At 45.5% G+C, this 23,098-nt stretch overlaps 1 protein-coding gene and 1 long non-coding RNA gene across 2 annotated transcripts; one reads left to right on the top strand and one right to left on the bottom strand.

The window, feature by feature from the left end:
• Positions 1-5,495: 5,495 nt before the first annotated feature.
• On the top strand, positions 5,496-23,098 carry SMTNL1 (smoothelin like 1). Its single transcript, XM_083415898.1, has 9 exons — positions 5,496-5,649; positions 12,172-12,628; positions 13,884-14,019; positions 15,029-15,083; positions 15,942-16,112; positions 17,975-18,077; positions 19,923-20,074; positions 21,540-21,747; positions 22,692-23,098. The coding sequence occupies exons 2-8, from the start codon at positions 12,233-12,235 to the stop codon at positions 21,682-21,684; spliced, it is 1,158 nt and encodes a 385-aa protein (XP_083272024.1). The 5' UTR covers positions 5,496-5,649; positions 12,172-12,232; the 3' UTR covers positions 21,685-21,747; positions 22,692-23,098.
• LOC310665591 lies at positions 16,557-21,795 on the bottom strand. Its single transcript, XR_014505529.1, has 2 exons — positions 19,055-21,795; positions 16,557-18,932 (listed from the first exon to the last, which is right to left on the bottom strand). It is a non-coding gene; the product is annotated as an uncharacterized lncRNA (long non-coding RNA).

Here is a 23,098-nt window from a genome sequence, read left to right on the forward strand (position 1 = left end):
ATTCATAAGCTGACACCTTTGGAAACATAACCATCCTAAACCTTTCCATTTCTTGTATCAAGTGCAAGTAGATGTTCTTACTCTCCTACAGATTTCTGGAAGCATGCCCAAAATTCATGATTGCCTAACAAAAATCCCTAGGGGCATCTGTGTGACAATCCCCTGAAAAAGGACAGAAGGAGTGTGGCAGGTATTAAGTCACTGAAGGCACGACAAGAAAATGCTCAGATACTTGGTGATACTGGGCCAAAAAGGAGCAAGCCAGTGCAGTCAGAAAAGGTTATTTGTTTATCAGCCTTTTGTGTACAGTATTCTGTCCTGATGGTGTTAGAAGGAAGAAAAAGATCAGCAGCCATATTAAAGTAGAAACAGAACATATGACTTTGAAGAAAAACAGGAAAATCTATATTCCAACTCTAATGTACCACCTATACCTCAAAGTTCTGGTTGAACACTGCCTTCTCAGGCCTAGGGCAAACCTAATGACTTGTCTGCATGAAAAACGAATCCAGGGCTTTGAAATCTGAAAATATGAGTTATAATGTCTGGGGAAATGCTATTAATTTTGAGACTTTAAAACTTTACCCTGGACTCCTGGCTCTGATGTAGCTTATGCCCTGCTGCTTAACTGAGCTGGAGCTCCCTGCAGATTCATCCTTTTATGAAGAGCCCTTGCTGTGCTTTTCTGAACCTGTAACGAGACAGCCTAGAGAGGACAGACTGTCTGCACAATTACTTTCTGAGGTTAGATGCTTCTCCGCATTCCGAGTTTGCTGTCGGTCAGTGCTGGATGAAATTTGATTTGGCTTGTGGCTGATTTATTTCTGCAATGGGAAATGAGGTGGGCACAAACAGAAGCTGTCTCGATGCCCAGTTCTCGATGCACTGCCCTGAAATGGGCAAATGACCCCTGTAAAACAGAAAATGACACAAAAACAGTCTGGGGACAAAAATGGTGTGTTAGTTCCATATTTAACCACCAAGGTTGTTATGTGTGGACTCAGCTAGATTGCTCCTGCGTCTTGCTGTTCATATTCTGGCTGAAACAAAAACTGATGTCATACCAACAAGATGATTTGGGATGGAGCCATTGCTCCATGGTACAGCACTTCCTTTACACACAAAACGTCCCAGGTTCAGTCCCTGGATCCTGTTAAAAGGCTCTGTAGTAGCAGATGGTGTAGCAGCCAATCCTAGTAGACTATACAGAAGTAGGTGGACAAATAGTATGACTTGGTACAAGGCAGTTCACCTTGTTTATATGGGTTGCAGCTAGAGTCTAGCTTTGTTGCTTTGTGTGTAACTGAAGCTCACAGGGTGACCTTGGGCCAGTCACCATCTCTTAGCCTAACCTACCTCACAGGGTGAGGATGAAATGGGGAGAAGGAGAACCATGTATACCACCTTGAGCAACTTGGAAGAAAAAAGGTGGTATATAAAAGTACAGTGGTACCTTGGGTTAAGTACTTAATTCATTCCGGAGGTCTGTTCTTAACCTGAAACACCACTTTAGCTAATGGGGCCTCCTGCTGCCGCCGTGCCACCGGAGCATGATTTCTGTTCTCATCCTGAAGCAAAGTTCTTAACCCAAGGTGCTATTTCTGGGTTAGCGGAGTCTGTAACCTGAAGTGTATGTAAGCCGAGGTACCACTGTGATAAGTTAGAAAAAATTAAATAAATAAAACAAATATTTGTTTCCTTTGCACCCACATGTGTACATATATACTGTATGTAATCTGCTAGCAGAGGATATAATTTCATGCATTTGATGAAATGGATCCAGATTCCTGAAACCTTATGCCAGAATATACTTGTTAGTGTTTTAGATGCTACATGACTCATTTCTTTTTTGCCTTTCTCTTTTGGGTTGAAAGTATTTATGTGCAGCGCACTCTGTGACCACACAAGCCTGGCAAAAACTCTGTTGACAAGGTTTGAAGAAAATAAAGCACTGTGGTAATGCAACAAGACAGCCATTTTTGTTCCAGGATAAGCTAATATTCATTTCTAATTCAGTAGCAGTTTCGAGAATCAGATGCATAAGTGATGCAAACCTTAGAGACCATACAATGCAAGACAAACCTGAAATACATTGTAGTCCTTAGATTTCCACCTACCCCTTGACATTCAATACAATACATGGTGCCACAATGCCAAAGAAGGAAACAATGATGTTACCCCAGGGTTCATATTTATCTCATAATAAGTATACCATTGCCAAAGACCTGAACACTATGTATTCAAAAAAAGACCTGTACTGTACTTGGTTGCTCACCTGAGGACATATTTACACCATTGGCTTAACTGACTTAAACAAGACAGCCATTAATAGTGAAAGTGGTGTGGAACTCTGACGACATTCTTTGCATTTGTGGGCTGAATTCACACTTGCTTTCAAATGATTTCTGGCCATTTTCAGATGACACAGTTGTAACATGGAAGCCTGCTCTACTGAGCTGGGAAATCTAGATTGGGCAAATTGCAGTCATTTATTTCCATTCATGGCTTGCAGTGAGATTTGAGCGCAGACAGCTGCCAAGCTTTTAGGTGAATTGTATGAAGTGTGTCACTAGAGCTATTTTCATCAAGGCTGAATTTTGACACCCAAGTGACAAATTGGCTCGGTTTTCTTTCCGGCTCCTTGGAATCTTGTCTGCTTGTGGGCCAAAGCAGTGCAAGCGGTGATGTTTCTTGAGGCATTTTTCAACAATTTGGCAGGAGTCAACTCTTTGCTACATGGTTATATTTAGCCATGCAGCAGTTTGCTTCTTTTTATGTTTGGAAACAAATTTGAACCCACCCTTGTGTAGCCTTGTTATGCAAGCAGTGAATAAAGCAACTTCTGCCATGAGCCAACAATGTCTCCTGCCTTGATGGGACGCTCCTTCTCAATCACTTTGGTTACTCTCCATTTACAGTACTTAGGAAAACAAACAGGCATGGTGGAAAAGGGAGGAGGCCTAACATAGATCACACAGCAAATCAGTCAGACAGAACATGAACAACTTTTCTAACCACTGGGTCATTTTACCACTAGGGTGGTAACTTGGATAAATCAGCAGTGGGAAGCCGCAAGGCGTCAGAAAGACCAGTAAAAAGATTGGGGGGAAGATGGTCAGGACCACATCTGTGTGCCCACCATCTGTCTTATACGATTCTCCTGTGCCTTTATTAGCTATTGGATATACAACACTGGTCACAAGTGAGTCTTCTTCTGCCCTGACAGATTTCCCAGACATATCCTACACTCACAAACACAGTTTGTGCAACCAGGATAAAACAAAAAGCTTCATAATACACTACCAAATCTGCCAGTCCTATTGCAGGTTACAAAGGGCCATGTGATATTTAAATGTGGGACTGTCTGCTCTTTGAAGCCCGGTCCAATTCTTCCTTCTCACTATACACACACCCCTTCCTGCTTCTCTTACAACCCTGGTTTAGGGACCCATTCAGTCTCTATTTGGCCACAAGAGGTCAGAGCTGCTTCAGAAATGAAAAGATGCTGTGGGCAGAGTGTTTACTTGAGTGGATTGAGTGGGTGTTGTGATGAAGAGGTTAATCCCATAGTTTTCACCAGGTTTTTACTGTCACCCTAGGAAGACATTTTAAAACAGGCTTAGAAAGGATAAAGTCCTTGGCAAACAAGGCTTTTGAACCATGGGTTTCTCCCAACCGAGAACTCTTGCAGTTTAGTTCCCATAGCAATGTTTACAGGAAACATGCTCTGTCAGGCTGTGAAAGATGCAAAAAAGGACAGTGACAATATTTGTGTAGCTTGTGTTGCCAGCGAAACATTATTTAGGTCTCTGTCATTGAGGAAGATCTTTCCCAGAGGAAGCTGGACTGACACAGACTGGGATTCTATTCCTAGGGACTGCTCAGGTCAGAATATTAACATGCTTTGGGGTCTTGTCCCTAGGCTATTAGTACATTTTCTATATGGTAAAGTACTAGCCATGTAATCTGTCCCTTTATGGAAATAAGGTTGCAACCCTAAATAAATTTGCTAGTCATTAAATTCTGTTTAATTCAGGGGCATTTCTGACCAGCTTTTTTTTTGGGGGGGGTAGGTTCAGATCACAAGGCTTGCTTGCCCTTACTTCTCAGAAGAGTGGGTGCTTCCAACATCCCACATGCTACACAGCCATTTCAGGAGATGGCTGCTTTGCTCTCATATCACAGCAAAATACTGTTGTCTTGTGCCCAGCCAGTTTAGGACCTATACAAGTCTCACCCCATCTCAAGGATGGAAATGTGCCTTTATGAAGCTGCTATAGCTCAGCTTGCCTCCAAACGTTCTGCTCCTGTAGAATTTCCTCACCTTCCCAGGATAGAGACAGTCCTAGGGCCTTGCTGTGCGAACAATATAATAAAGTGTCAGAGAGTGGGAAAATGAGGCATAAAGAAGCATCCTGTTCCAGCCTTCCAGGTCTAGATATGAAAACAGAACCCAGATTTCTGTTCTTATTTACCGTATTTTTCGCTCTATAAATGCACCAGACCACAAGACGCACCTAGTTTTTGGAGGAGGAAAACAAGAAAAAAAGTATTCTGAATCTCAGAAGCCAGAACAGCAAGAGGGATCGCTACGCAATGAAAGCAGCAATCCCTCTTGCTGTTCTGGCTTCTGTGATAGCTGCGCAACCTTCATTCGCTCCATAAGACGCACACACATTTCCCCTTACTTTTTAGGAGGGGAAAAGTGAGTCTTATGGAGCAAAAAAGTATGGTATTTAGGTTTTGACAGCATGGGTACAAATTTCAATCCTATTTTCAGCCAGTGCATTGCAACTTTTTTTTAAAAGGAATTAGAAAATTAGAAATTTATTTATTTGGTTTTTCAGATTAAAATTTTATAGTCACATATCCAACATACAACATAAAAACAAGATTCCAAGGAATCTCTTGGACTTCCTACTGTTAATCATTTGTTCCTGCATCTTTTATAATAATCCAAATCTTTTATCACTCCATTGTATCCAAAATTCACCATTAAACTATACCATTAATCCTACTAATGATTTTAACTGTTTACAATTGTCTTTAAGATAAGCTATAAATTTCCCCCATTCCTTATTAAAAATGTTGGTCTTCCTGATTCTCTTCTCTTCAAAGTATTGTTTCCTTCTTTTCTGCTGGCTCCATTTCTTTTCATCTGGTCTCTGAATCCCTCTCTTCCGCCTTTCATCTCCAGGACTTCTGCCACTAATGAAATACATCTCGTTCCCAATGTACCTCTACGTGGGCAATGCCTCAAGGCATCGGGTCTCTAGCAGACATTTTGTTAGACAGCACTCTCCCCTATAGGGGAGAAAAATGTTTCCTGTGGTTCTCTTCACCAAGACCGGAGTTGCTCAGAGGCTGCTGGGAGAACTGATTTCTCTTCACCTTGCCCTGGCTCCATCTGCCCCTTCTGAGAAGTGGGAGCTGTGATTGAAAGAGGCACCTGTTGGCCTCCTGATAAAAATAGGAGCATCCAGTTACCCATCACAGTAGGGAGGGTGGGTGTATCAACAGAGTAGTAAACAATGAGAAAAGGCACAGCATGCACAGTGGAGCGGGGAAGAGAGGCTGAGAGGAGGCCAGGAGGAGGAAGCAGGAGAAGGAGAGAGCAAGGGAGAGACTGAGCAGAAGACCAGCCGCTTGGTAGGTGCAACCTCATTTCCAAAGCCCCCTCTTTTCCCCGCAGCCCACTGTAGGGGTTCAGTACTCGAAAAGAACTGTTTGTGTGCATGGGTCTAGATAAGTGTTCATTCTGCCAACATGCCGGCATGGCCAAATGGTGGCTCTGGAGCCATATTCAGGTCCCAAGTACAGCTCCTGGACACTCAAGAGAGAAAGATAGAGGTGGAAGGAAAGTCCGCCCTGTGCATTGTTCATTCTCCTGTTCATTCAGGGCCCAAGGAGCAGAAACAGCCACAAAAAGTGAGGCAACGTAGGGCTACAGATGAGGCTGTGTGGGACTACTTAGCATCTCTGCAATATGGGCCCTTCTTCAGGTGTGGAAGGGGCCTTTTCAGCGGTGACTACCTCACTGGAATAGACTCCCAAAAAGAGGCTTACCTGGTGTCTATGCTGATTCTATTTGGTTGCCAAAGACCTTTCTATGTCCGTAGGCTTTTTAATATAACCTATTTTTACCTCTACTTCTTTATTTACTTAACGTCTACGCCACCTGCTTCTTCCAAGGAGCTCAAGGTGGTGTACATGGTTCTCCCCACACTCCATTTCACCCTCACAACAACCCTGTGAGGCAGGTTAGGTTAAGAGATGGTGACTGGCTGAGTGGCGATTTGAACCCTGGTCTCCCAGTTCACAGTCCCACAATCTGAACATTACGACACTTCTACAGTTTGCTTTTATGATGCTCTTTTAAACCCTGTTGTCTTCAGTGCTTTGTCTTAAACTGGGAGTCAATGAAAGACTGGGTAGGTTTCCCTAAATTATGAATATTAGAGTTGTCTCATATTTTATGGGCAAAGGTTCTGTTTCTTCACCTTCTGAATTTTTGCCTGTCACAGTTGAAAGTGGTTTCTGGTGGAAAGATGCAGTGATGTGCAATACTGTACCTGCTGAATTTCTGGCTGTTGCACAGTGGGTTCAAGCAGGGGTAGCCAATATGGGGCCTGTCAGTCATTGTTGCCCCCCCCCCCTCAACTCCCATCATCCTTGACCATTGGCAGTGTTGGCTGAGGCTGGGGGGAGCTGGATCTCAGGAGAGGGCTTTTGGTGAGTGGCTCTGGTTTAAACATATTGGCCACAGTGCCCTAAACCATTATTTGATTCCAAATGCACATATGCTGGCAAGCCAAGAAAATTCCATTATCATTATTTGTATGTATTGGGAAGTAAGGTACTTGGAGAAAGGCTGCTTCCAGACAGAGGCTTAATTTGCAAACGAGACACTGAGATACTGCAAATGGGATATTGGCAACAGAGCTGGGGTTTCGGGTTGTTGGGTTTTTTTTTAGTTATTTACCAGCTTTTCCCTGGGAGAGGCAACTTCAGATGAAATGGGAGATATAGGCTGGCGTTTTAATGGCAACAAACTGGCTGCTAAGACCTTGTATGCGTGAAGAACAGTGATCCCACAATAAACCCTGTTTGGAAACACCCTCCCACTGTATTGAATGGGGCTTACCCTCAGGAAAGTGCGTATAATTCAGCCTTCATGATCTGCCTCCAACTATCTGGTAGTACAAGGAGCTGAGTTTGAATAAATCTCAATGGGCCAACTAGTTTTCTTATGCCTCCAATAACCCATTTCAAAATCTTGGAAGACGTACAATCACCCACCACCTTTGTGCACCTATATTCTCAGGGGAAAGATGAGCAGAGATGCCAAAGCTCCTTGGGCTCAATCTGGTTATGGACATAAGAAGAGCCCTGGTGGATCAGGCCCATGGCCCAACTAGTCCAGCATCCTGTCCTCACAGTGGCCAACCAGATGCCTGTGGGGAGCCTACAAGCAGGATATAAGCATAACAGCACTGTCCCGTCCCCCCCACCATGGTTTCCAGCCACTGGTACCCAGAATGATGCTGCCTATGATTGCAGAGGCAGACCGTGAATGAGGCAAAACCAAAGAGGCTTCCTTTTATAGCCAATGGCCAAAGGCCACGTCAAACTTTGCTCCCTTGCTTCCTGAGCATCCAGGGCAGTCTGTGAATTGGGGAATGCCTGTTGCTCAGTGGTAGGTCAAATGTATTATGTGTGAAAAGTCCCAGGTTTAACTCCCAGAATCTCCTGGTTAGGCTGCCCAGGCGAAAAAGAGGGAATTCAGCAGGTACAGTTACAGAAATTTCCTCTTTCACACTACTATTCCCCGGGCTTCTTTTTCATCTAGTCACTCGACTCCAGGAAGAGCTGGGAAATACCTCTATCTAAAACCTTGGAAGACCATTGGTTTGACAGGTGTAAGGGATCTTCCTTTATTTCTAATGAGCAGTTTAATTTGATGGAAGGAGTTTTAGGAGGGTCTCCGTGAAGACTGGTTTATTTTCAGCTTTACAGATTGGGAAAACAGCTGAGGCAAAATTCAAGGCAAAATGGATGCAGAGCCCCATAATTCCTGAGCTCATCCCATTATCCATTAGTCAGCTCAAACAACAGCTAACAATTCTATTTCCTTCAATTCTAGGAAAACCTTTGTATGCATTGTGACTGGTCAGCCATACTAGTTGAAGGGTTCCTTTCTTCAGTGAACCCAAAGTTGCTCCCATCACTCAGTCATGCCACCACTGAGCACCCCTGAGCAGAAAAGAATGCTTGTATAGTATTCGCAGTCGGTCTAGTTCAGCAGATTTCCATGTCTGAAGAACACCAAACAATTTCAGACAAAGCAAGGATAGAAAGTGGCCATCACTGTCTATTGTGTGATGCCCATAGTTTTAACAATGAACTGTGGGAAGATGTACCGTATTTTTCGCTCTATAAGACGCACCAGATCATAAGACGCACCTAGTTTTTGGAGGAGGAAAACAAGAAAAAAAATATTCTAAATCTCAGAAGCCAGAACAGCAAGAGGGATCGCTGTGCAGCGAAAGCAGCAATCCCTCTTGGTGTTCTGGCTTCTGGGATAGCTGCGCAGCCTGCATTCGCTCCATAAGACACACACACATTTCTCCTTACTTTTTAGGAAGGAAAAAGTGAGTCTTATAGAGCAAAAAATACGGTACTTTCTTTGTCTATCCTGAATCTCACAACATCCAGGTGCTAGTGTTATGAGAGAGAAAAACGTTTCTCTGTCCACTTTCTTGCACTGTGCATAATTTTGCACACCTCTATCATGTTACTCGCCTTTTCTGTAAGCCCAAAAGCCCCAAATGTTGTCAGCTTTCTTCATGGAGGAGTTGTTCCATCCCCTTAGGTGTTTTGCTGGGATCCTGCACAAGGTCCCAGGTTCAATCCCTGGCATCACCTGGCAGGACTGGCAGATCCCAGTCTGAAATCCCGAAGAGTCGCTTACAGTCAGTGTCAACAACACTAAGCTAGGTTGGCCAATGGTCTGATTCAGTATAAGGCAGCTTCCTAAGCTGCCATAGTGTGAGAATTTAGGGTGCCAATGAATTATGTAGGTGCCTGTGGGAAATCTAAGAATGGAATAGCAACCGGTGGGTGAGGATAAGATTGAGGGACATTTGTAGGGACATGAGATCACAGCAGGGGCTGACCAGGAAGGGCTGGAGGGGTGCAGGCGGTTGCTTCCGCATAACTGCTCAGATGTCTTGATACTGAAGCTGCCAATACAGCTTTATTGGGTAAATTGCACAGTCTTAGCTGGCAGCAGAGTGGCCTTTCCCCTCCAGTCCTTGTTTCCTGTATAAGAGCTTCCTTCTCTGAAGGTGTCAGAATGCTTCCTAGAGTCTCTCTCTGCATAGGGCTCTGACAGGCCTTACTGTGCTAACAGCACTGCAGAAGCATTAAGAACTGGGGTCGGTGTTCAAACCCTTTAAGCGTGGGCTGCACTGACAACGAAGCAGCGTTAATGATAAGAGTGTTTATTTGAGGAGTGATGAAAACAAATTGTCAGTAAGCTGAAGTCTGGGGTGAATGTGATTCAACCCCGCAATCTAAATGCATTCCCAGCCACCTAAGGTAATCCCATCCATACTCACACACACTCTTAATGTCAATATTCCCACCCATACCCCAACTGCCATTTAGTGCTCCCTTCAGCTCCCTGCTCCCTTACCTTAACATCCATCACTTCAGTCGACCCCCCCCCCTCCCCTCCCCTCCCAACACAAACCCCAAACATGGTTCCTTAACGGCACTGTAAGATGGCACAAGAGCTACAGAAGAGGGATAAGAATGTGTGGCCTCCTTAACTGAAAGAGCTCTTTCATTTTCAATGCAATCCTACAAACGAATAGTGCTTAGTGGTATAATGGTGTTGGACTAAGACCTGGGAGACCCGGGTTCAAATCCCCACTCGGCTGTGAAGCTCCCTGGGTGACCTTGGGCCAGTCACTCATTCAATCTCAGCCATGCCTACTTCACAGGGTTGTTGCGAGGATAAAATGGGGAGGGGTATATGGACCACCTTGAGCTTCCTGGAGGAGAGATGGGATATGAATGTAATGAATACATAATCCCAAGTCCCACAGAGTTCAATGGGACTTATTCCTGGGTAAGAACATGTAGGATCATTGCCTTAGGAAGACTGAGCAGCTCTTTGCTCAGATGTTCTGGGCATCCTGACCTCTTGACTGTATCTGAAAATGTCAGAGGGTTATTTTTAGCAGGTGACAGCGCAGCTCACCTGCCCCTTCTCCCTATAATTGCCTCTTGCACGTTACATCCCTGAATCCCTGGCTGCTCCTGGCGTTTGTCAGCAGGTTTTATTTAAAGATGATTTACTAAGTGACAAGGAAGGAGTGGGTAGGGGCTTACCCCTGCCTCCTCGCCTGAAAGGATCTATGAAGTTCTGCTTCAGATAGGTGGCTGCTGTTTTGCAGGGCTGACCAAAGTGTGAGGTGGCTACCTGAGGCAGCTGATTTGGGTTGTTATTATGAATGGACAGCACATTTTTAGTTACTTAATTTATTGTAATATATTTTCTGCCTGGGAGGGGTGATCAGAGGATTTGCTGCCCCACATGCTCAACAACAACAACAACAACAACAACAACAATAATAATTTATTATTTATACCCCACCCATCTGGCTGAGTTTCCCCAGCTACTCAAAATAACTCATCCAGCTTTTAAGACTATTATGTACCTCGACTTGAGAAGAGGGCTCACCATTTGCTGCTCCACCTTGGGCAGCAACACGTATTGGCCCAGTCCTGGTGCAAAGCTTGCCAGGGATTCTCGTGACTAATTTAGCCTTCTGCGTAGCTCTGCCTGCCTCCGTAGAAAGAAGCTGGATTAGGACACATGTTGGGCAGGATCTACGCCAAGCCATACTTTTGAGCCCACCGGATTCCTGAACTATAAGCTAGGCTGCTTCCTTTACTTAGACACAGGTTGATTCTCATCAATGCAGTGCACCCTTCACTGGAATTTGTGAAGCAAGGAGCTTATCCAGACGCTATTCTAAAACACCCAAGTATCCTATATTACCTTCTGGCTGAAAATTATTGTCTACCACATTGTGGTGATGGCGCAGTCACACCATTTCCTTGAGCGACAGAGACATTTAAAGCAGCACCATGCGTGAAACAAGAATCTGTGTTCACTGCCTCGAGTGTAATTACCTTCTCACATAGTTATATCACACACAGCAAGACCCCTGGCCTGGCTGGGCTCCTGCTGTGTAGCTTAATATTTCCATAGCTCTTAAAGACTATTTATAACATACACCCAGCAGAGGGCATCCCTTTTACTCTCCCCCCGCCCCTCGTGTACTGCTGGTGGAATTCTTGGTGAAACTTGAGAAGGAAGTATTTGTATTCCAGAAGGTGTAGTATAGCAGGGATGGGGGAATCCGTAGCTTTCCAGGTATTTGCTGGACTACAACTCCCATCATTCCTAGCTATTTGCTGTGGTGGCTAGTGCTGATGGGAATTGGAGTCCCATGGCAACTGGAGGGCTGCCCCTCTTCTATGGGCCACCTCACACATGTATGCTAAGGTTACCAGATTTTTTTCAATGAGTCCTGGGACACTTTTCAGTTTCAATGGGTTTTGTATGGGGACTGATTTGTAAATTTGGGGACTGTCCCCGGGGACGTCTGGTAACTTTAATGTATGCTGATCACAGGATGACTGCCACAGACCCGGATGACTTGCATGTGTGAATAGGCCACTATAGATAGATTTGTCACAATGCCTCAAAAATCCAGTGCTTTTCAATGGAGTGGCTCATGCAACTGCCGGTTATCAAGCGAAGAGAAGTCAAGTGTTAACTATGTACCTGGGGGATTGCGAAGGGCACATCCTTGCTATGCATTTAAAGCATATTCAACACACATTTAAAGTGCATGACTCCCGCCCACCCCCCAAGAATCCTGGGACCTGTAGAGAACTACCATTCTCAGCACCTTTAACAAACTACAGTTCCCAGGATTCTTTGGGGGAAGTCATGCACTTTAAATGTGCTCCGGATATGCGTGAAATGTATACCGTGTGCCTGCCCTAATAGTTGCAACAGTTGGTATCAAAGAGTGACATGTTTTCGCCCTCTGATTTTCACGTTTTGTCCCTTGCCCTGTGAATTTCCAGAACTGGAGCTGGAAGAGGCCAGCTTCATCCACCACTGAAGCAGCCAGAAGAACTTGACACCATGGAGGCCGAAGGCACTAAGGAGCAGCAGGAGGAGAGCCAGCAGATCAATGGACTGGAGCACCAGAGCGAGTCAGGAAGTGCTCAGGATGAGGTTCATGGAGAGAGTGAGGCTGGGAAAACAGAGGCTGCTGCTGGGAAGGAGACCAAGGATGACAATGAGCCTGCAGGAAAGGCTTCGGGGGCCGAGGAGATGCTGGGATCTGAGACCAAAGAGAAAGCAGAGGAAGCCAGAGAAACCAACCAGGCAGCCTCTGAGGATAGAGTGGCCGTGGGTGTATCTGGAGCAGAGCCCAAGGAAGAAGCTGAGGTTTCTGGAACACCAGAAGAACGGCAGGAAGAGAAAGGAGCAAAAGCTGATGCCTTGAAGAGAAACACCAGCACTTCCAGCACAGAGGTGGGAACAGAGTGTGTTTCACTCCCTGTCTTGTGCATCTCATTCCCCTGGCTGACTTGTCTTGCTCTCTTTTAGCTTATATGTTAGTTTCTTTCCTTTATAGCAGATGTTCCAGATGTTTTGGACTACAACTCCCAACAGCCCCAACCAGCACCCCGATTCTGTGTAGGTCTATTGCACCTCTTTGTCTTTAAGTTCCGTGAGACCTTTTGCATTTCCATTAACACATTATTCCCAATAGTGAGCTAGTAGCTTTATATGCTGCCTTGAACCCCATATTGGAACTCAAGGTGGTGTCCATGGGATTTCTGGCTGGTCCCCCACCCCGGCAGTGGCCAGACACAAAAGCAAAGCAGGCCATGCAACTGCCAGGGGGCTGGACCAGCCATCTGAGCCAGAAAGAAAAACAGAAGACGAACGAGACTGATTTTAGGAGGAATTTATGCACGTTCAATTGGGTCAGCCACTCGTTTCTGTCTCCATGCGTAAGTGGCTCCTTTGCAAAGCTAAGGCACCAGGTTTCAAAATAGTTTCTGGGAAACACTGAGGATGCAGGAAAGAAGATAGATATGCTTTGGGAATGGTAAACAAAGTGACAGGCAAATGTCTCACCCTACAATTCGCTGAGACTATCCACAGGGCTTGGCTTATTTATAAGGTTTTTGTTCTGTCTTATCGCATATGGCCCCAAGGCAGCTTACAATTGGTTAGTGGTGGTGCTGGGTGATACCTGGTTTTCAGCATTGTAATATATCATCGACTAAACATCACAATATACTGATATATCACAATGTCTGAAATAAAGATGGAACTATGCAGAAGTGAATGGGGTAATGTCCTGGCAACTGCTCCTGCTTAGGAGTCTAAAACTTTTACTTACTGTTAACATATTGTTACAACTGTTATTTTATAGTACAGAGCAACAGGGGCAACAGGAATCATGAGAGAAGTGACGATCGGCTTCTTGATTTTCCTCACATCATGATATTTCTTTACATAGCGCGCAGACAATGTGATTCACTGTTTATCGCCATGTCAAATATAATGAAATTATGTCATATATTATGAAACCATTATCACAGTGTGGACTTCAAACCAATTGGGGACGATGTATTGATACATACACCCGGCCCTAGATGTTGGACTCCACTCCAGATTAATGTAGGGTTCACTCCTTATCCCACAAGACAGTGGAGCTTACAATAACCGCACTGAAAATGTCTTTTGGCCTGTCCCTTCCCTCTTACTCATGTAGGGCCGAACTGGCAGCACTTCAGATGAGCCTCTCTCACCAGAACCAGAGGAGGAAGAAGAATTCTGGCCAGAATTCTCTCCAAGTTCTCCTGAAGAGAGCCCACAAAGCCCCACAGAGTTCAAAAACGTGGAGACGGGTAAGGAAAATACGATTCAGCGCACTGAAAATTTAAAGCAGAGGTGGAGAACCTGCAGCCTATGGGCCAGTCTTGACCTGCCTGGCTGTTTTCACCAGGCCAAGCCCACCCATTGGCTGACATAACCAGTGACATCAGGCAATGGGCAGGAGGACAGGGTTTAATTCTGCCTAGGTTGTGCTGCCCTATTCCCAGCAGGATCACACAATCTAGGCAGCAGGATTTAATATTCTCTCATGAGCTGATGAGCAGAGATTAAAACCCTTTGCCTTTTCTTTTCATTGGGCATGGGAGGTGAGCCACGGCTGCCACACCCACTTATTCAAGGTCACAGTTCTCCACTGCTGCCATCCACCTGTTCGGAGCAGTGCTGTTTGAAGCAGCCTCTGTCTCCTTTAAAGGATCAAAAGATACTTACCAAACCACAGAGCGGATTTTGACAGGTGGTCTGCCCTGCCTGCCTGTCAATTATATACTATCACAGTGACATCACAGGACTGACAGATGTGTGGCCCCCACTCAGTTCTCAGATTGGGCCTGCAAGGCTGATCCTGACAAGAATCTGTCCCGTGGAGCCAAAAAAAAAAAAAAAAAGGTTCCCCAATTAACGGGAAGTACAAAATACACTTGAGATTAAAGCTCTAGGTAGCACTCTTGATTTATTGATTGAAAAGGTACATTACATGGAATGTGGCAACAGACACAGAATCCTGAGAAACTCAGTTTTATTTTATTTAAAGCATGTTTCTAGTCCTCATCATTCTGAAGGCATAACTGAAAGCAAGCAGTAGCTTCACTTCCTACATACGGGGATTTCCTGCATGGGATCCCTCACAGTCTGCAGTCACATTTCACAAGTTGGAAATGGGTGCAAAAGCAATGCCGAGAACAGTGATTGAGAAGTGTTGGGTGTCTGTGTGTTGTTTCCCCTGTCCTCATGCCATTTCTCACATCATTTCAACACAAGTGTGATTTTTTTAAAGGTATAACTTTCTGTAATTCCATCTAGGAAGCACTCCTTCAGGCTCAACTGCCCCTGAAGCTGCCCTGGGGAACAGCACCAGGTGAGACAGAGTCTCTGAGAGCAACCCTGGCCTAGTAGGGCTGTGTTGTGTGACCCCTTGCTACCACGGGCCAACGTACACAGAAAGCACAGCTCAGCAATGATGGTGATGACAAAGATTCTGAACAATAACTGTTGCCTCATGGAGGAGTGCTGCTAGGTACTTAACGGGCTCCAGGCAGTCACAGGCCCACAACACACAAATGCAACACAACACATGAAATGCGTAGTGTGCCTCTGGGCATATTAAGATGCCAGGTTGCTGAGGTCTCACCAGCACTGCATTTTGCAATGCACCCAGACACCTTGTAAGCAAAGATAGATATATGGTTGGGGAAAGGGGCAAGAGATCTGGGGTGTGAGGGGAGAAGAGCACCACCACAGCCCTGTGTCTTGGACCTAGGCACTGGGACTTCAAACATTGTCTCGCAAAGAGCACCAGGTTGAGATTTTAAGGCAGCAAAAATTATACTGAGCAATGATGGGGAACTTGCAGACCTCCAGATGTTGGACTTCCATCAGCCCTGACCATTGGCCATGCTGGCTGGGGCTGATGGGGGTCCAACCACATCTGGAGCACCCTAGGTCTCCCGCTCTTGCCACGGAGGACCACTACCATTATAATATTTCCCCCTTCCCTCAGAGTGGCACTCATCAGGACTGATGGGGATGCTTTTCCATGAGTGGTGAGGGGAAGGGCCTTCTCCTGGCCGCCATCTTGGCCTCTCCTCCTCCTCCTCCTATTTTGAGAAGTTCTGGACTGAGAGGTGATCACAGGTCTACCAACTGCCATGCCCTCATCCAATGCCACTCAGCCTTCTTGGGTTGGCTTGTTTGTTTACTTGCTTTTGGTTCTCAGCACTGAAGCAGTCCCAAAGGGGGATGAAAAGCAACTGCCAGCTGCTGAGGGAGCAACCGCTGCCCAGGAGGAGAAGAAGAAGAGACCCACTTTTGACAGAAGAGAGATGACAAGGCCTCGTATGCCACCCAGAGCTCAGTCCCGCAAGGCCATCATGGATAAGTTTGGAGGGTAAGCCTGGGACTGCACCACTGGGTGCCTCCATTGCAATCCTTCACTGATTTTCTCTTTCTCTCTCTTTCTTCATTGCCTCACAGCCTTTGTACTTCCTGCGTAGTGCATGCATGCTTCCTTCTGCCACAACTCCTAGATAGTGCAATGCATTTTAGGAGCAGACACAAAGCCTAAACCCACAAATGTTGACTAGGTTCAAGGGAACTTGCTCTCAGTTAAGGTACACAGGGGGCCAGCTTCAGTTGTTTTACACATTTCATCAAACAGTACCACATTTGTATGCAGTCAGATATTATTTTATAATCTCTCTGTTTTTAAATGTTCATTTACCATAAACATTTCCAGGAGGAGCACAAGAATAAAAGCCGTGCAATAATTAAAATCAATAGCCAAAATATTTAAAATCGTTAACGGCAAGCTAAAAAAAGAGGCCCAAACTAAAGCGTGTTCTTTATTCTGGTGCACGGATAGAGAAGGCAGCTTTAAAAGATAGCTTTGTAAGAGATTGCAAAATAGGTTGTTCCATGTTAAAGAGAAAGAGCAGGGCCAGCATCACCACCTGTCCTTCTCAGGTAACTACCAGGGTCCTCAGCATTCTGGCACTGCTGTATGCTGTCCTGAACCACCCTCAGTTTTTGATTCCTTACCTCTGCCCCAACTGGCAGGATCTAGGCACCCTCTTCATTTCACACAGTGTCCCCACATCCAAGCATTGCTCTAGGGCATTGTAAGAAGACCTAGACATGCAGCACCGCTTGGAGTGCTGCCACCACAACCAGCTAAGCCTGCCAAAGGCAAGCACACCAACTCCTAGGGGCCGAAGCAGTGTGTGTGTGTGTGTGTGTGTGTGTGTGAATGATTTTTATTAATTTTTCATTAAGAATACTCCAGTTGATACAATGCCAAATCTTGCCACATCATAATACAAATAATAAAGCCAATTATACATTCCAATTTATATATTTAAAAAAGACTTCCCATGTTCTGGCCAGTCAGAGAAAGTATTTGTTTCTTGTTCCTGCTTTTTCTGGGGCTGAAGCAGTTTTCGGCCCCTCAATGCTCTGTTCTGTTTTGTTTTGTTTTTGAGGTGGCTGGGCCCCCTCAATGTTCAGAGGGTGTTCAGCTGCATCGCTGGCTCCTTGACACACCATGTGGCATTGGGACATCGCATTAGGCCCCCTCAATCATCTTGAGAAGATGGCGCCTCTGGCCAGGGGACACAGAGAGAGGAGGGGGCCCTCATCATCAAACCTACAACTGGCCTCGATAGAGAGGTTTCTCTTGGGCAGATCAGCGAATACATAAATATCTAAGCAATCAACTAGAGAAAAGGCCGCAGACGAGGAACCTTATTATTGTGTGGACAACATTCCAGGTGCCACGTTCCAGGGGTAAATGGGGCTGGAGGGAATAGTGGGTAGAGCAAAGGATGGAGCTCTTGTAGGCTACATTTCAACAGCAAAGAAGCCAGCAGGTTCTGTACATGCACATCCCTCTCCAGCCAGGTAAACAAGAGGCATTATCAGAGGTCAAGGGCTCATTCCAGCCAGGCAAAAGCTGTCAAGTAAGGTGTGCAGCAGGGATGGTGAGGGGTGTAGTCAGGGGTGTCCCCAAGAGCTAGACAAAGGCCTGCATTCATCCATCTAGCCTGAGGTTACTCATCTCAAGTATAGGAATTCATCCTAAAGAGGCAGATCTGTGCCCCCAATGCTGTCTTGTAGAAAAGAATGAGGGAATGTAAATCAAATCAGTTAAATTCTATACAGTCAGTGGATTCCTGAGAAGCATGTCTTTATTCTGGCTCTAGTCACTCATTATCTTCTCTCTCTTTTGGTCATTTCCCTACTTCCCTCCCAAAGGGCTGCAACCGGTCCTGCCCCCAATATCAAGAAGACGGGAGGTGCCAACACAGTGAAGACTATGTTGCTGGAGTGGTGCCGGGCGAAGACCCGTGGCTATGAGGTAATGAGTCTGTATATACTGTGAAACTCAATGCCTCCTTAAGTGGTCCTTCAGCTCGTGACCCCACTGTTCCTCAGGATGCAGTAGGCACCCTCATTTCCCTTGTGAGGATGGTGTTGGTCATGCAACTTGTGTGTGTGATCAGCTGTTCTATGACAATAAGATGATTTCTTGTGAAATATGAGTGTATTTTTTTCCTGGTACAGAGGAATGTTCCCTGTTCTTATTAGATAGCATCAGCATCAATGTGTGATCAATACTGTGTGATCTCCACAGTCGGTCCCAACAGGTTGTCAAAGGTGGCTGTCTCTCTCATTTTGTGTTAGGCCATGCCCCCCCCCATGCCAGTCATTTTATGACTGGCACCCACAGCACTCTCAAAATTTGAAATGTGCCCATTGATCCAAAAGGCTGGCGATCCCTGCAATGCGTGTTGGAATGCCTTGACATAAAATTACTGACCATAGAGGCTTGTCTGAAGTGTTGCTGAGAAACTGCAGATCCAGCCGGGTCATGTGGCGTTTTTAAAGACTAACAAATGTGTTATGGCACAAGCTTTTACATTGCTGCCCCGATAAATTCCTTAAAGATGCCCAAAGACTCTTTTTTGTGTTTGCTGCAACAGACTGACATGGCAACCGCACTGGAAATTGAGAAAATGTCTATGAAAAATGAAGTACTTGGAATGTTCTAGAAGAGCTATATAACTGCTTCCATTTCCCTACACTTCAGATTGTGGTGGGTTATAAATAGGCACAACGTAACCTCAGGTTTATGTTAATACTCTGTGCTTATCACCCTCAGATACATTTTGTAATTCCTCAAAATAGTAGCACTATTTGTCCCACTCTCTCTCTCACACACACACACAAATACACACCCCAGAACAGTGCACTCTGTGCTTATCACCCTCAGATACATTTTGTAATTCCTCAAAATAGTAGCACTATTTGTCCCACTCTCTCTCTCTCACACACACACACAAATACACACCCCAGAACAGTGCAATCTTGCCAAGAACAGTTGGAGAAAATGTACCTATAAACCAAAGCTGAGGTTCACCCTACACAGAGGTGCCAGCCACAATGACAAATTCATGGGATTTCCACCCACAGGTTGTTGTTTTTTTTTAAAAAAATCAAAGCAAATAGTAATGCATCTTTCAAGTTCCATTTGGTCACTTCTGAATTTCTGTTTCAAAGCAGTAATTACAATATTCCCACAACTGATTATCAAACAGCAAAAGCCGTCTGAACTGCTGTTTGGCTTTGAAAGGGCTTTGGTACACGCTAACAATTGTGCAAGTCTTTTTCCTGACTTTAGACACTTGCTAAACAGGCAAGTAATTTTGTTTATTACAGATTCAGCAGTCGTTCCTTCTACACATTTGTACGGCAGTCTTTTAACTGTGGTGAAAACCTGCCTTTCCCAACCATTTCATGCATGGTAATGCCATGACCACAGCTATAACAGACATCTTCAGCGCAAACAGATGCATATTCATGAGTCTCAAAGCAGAAAGAGGCAATGTGGTTCAGTGCTAGAATGTTGGTTTGGATGTTTCCATTTCCACTCAGTCTTGATTCTCATTTGGTGCCTGATCTACGTCATGGGGTTGTTATAAAGATTTTTTTAAAATGACAACTCCATTCACATGACCCTGAAACAATTGGGAGAAAGGAGGGACATAAATGGGATGGACGAATAAGCAAACTAGTGCAGATATGCTGCTAATCATAATTAACGCCTGTTGCAGCTGCTGGGGTGCAGGCCGTAGAGATTGAGTGTAAGCCCAAGGAGAGAAGACAGGTGGGCCCTGTTTATGTTTCTCTTTCTCATCCCCAGCACGTGGACATCCAGAATTTCTCCTCCAGCTGGAGCAGTGGCATGGCCTTCTGCGCTCTCATCCACAAATTCTTCCCGGATGCGTTTGACTACGCTGCACTTGACCCAGCAAACCGCAAAGAGAACTTCACTCTGGCCTTCTCCACTGCAGAGTGAGCACCTTCCCAGACCCCAGGACCCCACAACCATAGGGCAGGTTGGGTTGGGTGGAAGAGCCAGGCCATACTTCCACACACCCACATCCTGGTGATTGTGGGTGCATTGCTGCTTGCTGCAGTGAACATGTAAACAAATTTATACTGTACCTTTTTCTAATAATAATAATAATAATAATAATAATAATAATAATAATAATAATAATTCCCCAGCCACTCTGAGCAGCTCCCAGCAGAATAAAAAGGCGATAAAATATCAAATATTAAAAACTTCCCTAAATAGGGCTGACTTCAGGTGTCTTCTAAAAGTCAGATAGTTGCTTATTTCCTTGACATCTGATAGGAGGGTGTTCCACAGGGCGGGTGCCACTACCAAGAAGGCCCTCTGCCTGGTACATGTAGCAACATTTAGGTCTTATCTACACTTACCTCCCCCCCCCCTTCTGCTCATTCCAGGCACAGGCCCACACTTTAAAGCTCTGTGTCCTTACAAAAGCCCGCTCCGAAGTGCAACAAACAGCAATTTGTGTTTTCCACAGATTGTTGTTTGCTCGGATTCAGATTTAAAGAACTGGCTTTCACTGGGAAAATGCCAAAGCAAAAAAAGGGGGGCACTCAGACATGGAGCTTTAAAAAGTGGACTTGTGCCTGGAAACTGCAGAGGAAAAGTTATGTGTGCATAACAGCAATCCAAAGCACAGCTAAACCATTTCAAACAACTGAGCAACAAAAAACAACAAAGCAATAGTTGTACATTTCAGCACAGGTTAATATCAGAGTGCAACAACAACACTTGGGCAAATGGTCTTCACTTGGCACCAAAGAAATATCAACATGGGGGGGGGGCAGAAACAGGGTGCTATACCCAAGGAAGCCATTTCTCCTGTCACTTGACCTCTGGAAGCAGGGGAAGCTGGAGAAGGGCCTCGGAAGGCGATCTCTGCATGCAAATAGGCTTGTTTGAGAGTAGGACAGCCTTTCCCATGCCATGCCAGCCATAGGGAGCTGTAGTCCAAAACCTCTGGTCTCTTTACACCTTCCGCATCTGCCTGAGGAACATGGCGTAAACAAAGCCAGAGTCAAAAAGTACTAACAGGGATGTCTCGCCATCTGTACCCTAACATGTAATGTATTATATGGGCCATGGTATGTTCATGAGTGGGGAACCTGCTGCCCTCCAGGTATTGCTGGGTTCCCAGTACCAGCAGCCCCAGCCAGCACAGCCAAGGATGATGGGAGCTGGAATTCAGCACCCAAAGCACTGCACATTACACACAGACACGCCACACTTTAGATCACGTTCCTCTTCCATCCCGTGCCAACTTTCCGAAGTCAAAGGGGTGGGGCGGCTTCACTGTTTTTTTGTTTAAGAGCGTTATGTTCAAGAGATTCCCCATAGCATCTGTGAAGGTGAAAAAGGTGCCAAGCTAAATCTGGATGCTCTTTGACATCCTCTTCCCAGGGAGCTTGCTGACTGTCCCCAGCTTCTGGATGTGGCCGACATGGTGCGCATGAGTGTCCCTGACAACAAATGCATCTACACCTACGTCCAGGAGCTTTATCGCAGCCTGGTGCAGAAAGGGCTTGTGAAGACCAAGAAGAAATGAGAACGGAAGGCAGGCTTACATTTGAGGCTTACTGGAAGCTGGAGGAAAGGTTTGGCAGAACAGGTGAGAAGGGCTCCATGGAGGACCTCTTCACTAAGTGAGTGCGTAATATAATGGCCAGTAGGGGATATGGGTGGTGCTGTGGTCTAAACCACAGAGCTTAGGGCTTGCCGATCAGAAGGTCGATGGTTCGAATCCCTGCGACGGGGTGAGCTCCCGTTGCTCTGTCCCAGCTCCTGCCAACCTAGCAGTTCGAAAGCATACCAGTGCAAGTAGATAAACAGGTACCGCTGCAGCAGGAAGGTAAATGGCATTTCCGTGTGCTCTGGCTTCTGTCATGGTGTTTTGTTGCACCAGAAGCAGTTTAGTCATGCTGCCCCCATGACAAGGAAAGCTGTCTGTGGACGAACACCATCTCCCTCTGCCTGAAAGCGAGATGGGCACTGCAACACCATAGTCGCCTTTGACTGGACTTAACCATCCGGGGTCCTTTAGGTTTTATATATATATAATGGCTAGTAGAAATGGGGGACAGGACACTGGCTCAGTTATTATCACATCTCTGGAAGCAACCTTATTTTAACATTTATACCATGCCTTACAGTTTCAAGTTGAAGCACCCAAGGTGGCTTACAGAGCGGTAAGAAGCTTTTGGAGGTTTGGCAGTGGCTAGTGGGAAGAGGGCTTAAAATGGGAGGTTATGAGCTGAAAGTGGGTGCCTAGCATAAGAGTGTGAAGCGGCAATTGTGGACAGCACTGGTGACAGGATAGTGGCAGGCAACATGTGGAAGCAAGGGACATTGCTAACCATAATCCTACTACTGGTCTTCCCCTCCAACCCAACCAGGGCAAACCAACCAGTGGGGTTTTTGATGCAGATTATGGCTGTGGTCCATCTGTATCTGTCCCTCCAACCCTTTTGGATTCTCCTCCTCTGCGCTGGAAATTACAGCTTCTCTTAGGCTAAAGTGGGCTCAGATTCAGGATTTTCTTCTTTTGCTTTTCAGAGAGAAGGAAACATGGGATGTCCCCTGGTCTCTATTCTGCCATTTCTTGTGCACTGCACTGGATCAAACCAAAGTGGCTTTTGCTCTAGCATTTAAGTCTGCTATACACAAACTTTCTGCCTGTGTGCTTTTGAGATGTGTGGGGAAAGGGATCATTAACTCTGTCCTGTAGGTGCTTCTAGTCACCTTCAGCAATCTGGCCTCCAAGGAACCAAAAGCCTCTGTCATAACCGGGCATGGCATGGAACAAGGAAGTCTCTCCAGAAAATTACCACTGCCCATTTCACGTACTATTCTCTTGGCTGCAAATGATGGCAAGTCCTCCTCCAACCCGTGCTGCGCTTCTCTTTAACCTCACTCACTTCTCCTTACTGAGCATCATTAAAGCACAACTGTTTGAAGTCCAA

Source organism: Podarcis tiliguerta, assembly GCF_965153285.1.
Source record: "Podarcis tiliguerta genome assembly, chromosome: 1".
Taxonomy (NCBI): domain Eukaryota; kingdom Metazoa; phylum Chordata; class Lepidosauria; order Squamata; family Lacertidae; genus Podarcis; species Podarcis tiliguerta.

Coding starts and splice junctions, on each gene's coding strand:
- SMTNL1 (XM_083415898.1), top strand. CDS start 12,233: ATGGAGGCCGAAGGCACTAAGGAGCAGCAGGAGGAGAGCCAGCAGATC. Junction 15,084..15,941: donor GCCCTGGGGAACAGCACCAG/GTGAGACAGAGT, acceptor TTTGGTTCTCAG/CACTGAAGCAGTCCCAAAGG. Junction 18,078..19,922: donor CGAAGACCCGTGGCTATGAG/GTAATGAGTCTG, acceptor TCTCATCCCCAG/CACGTGGACATCCAGAATTT.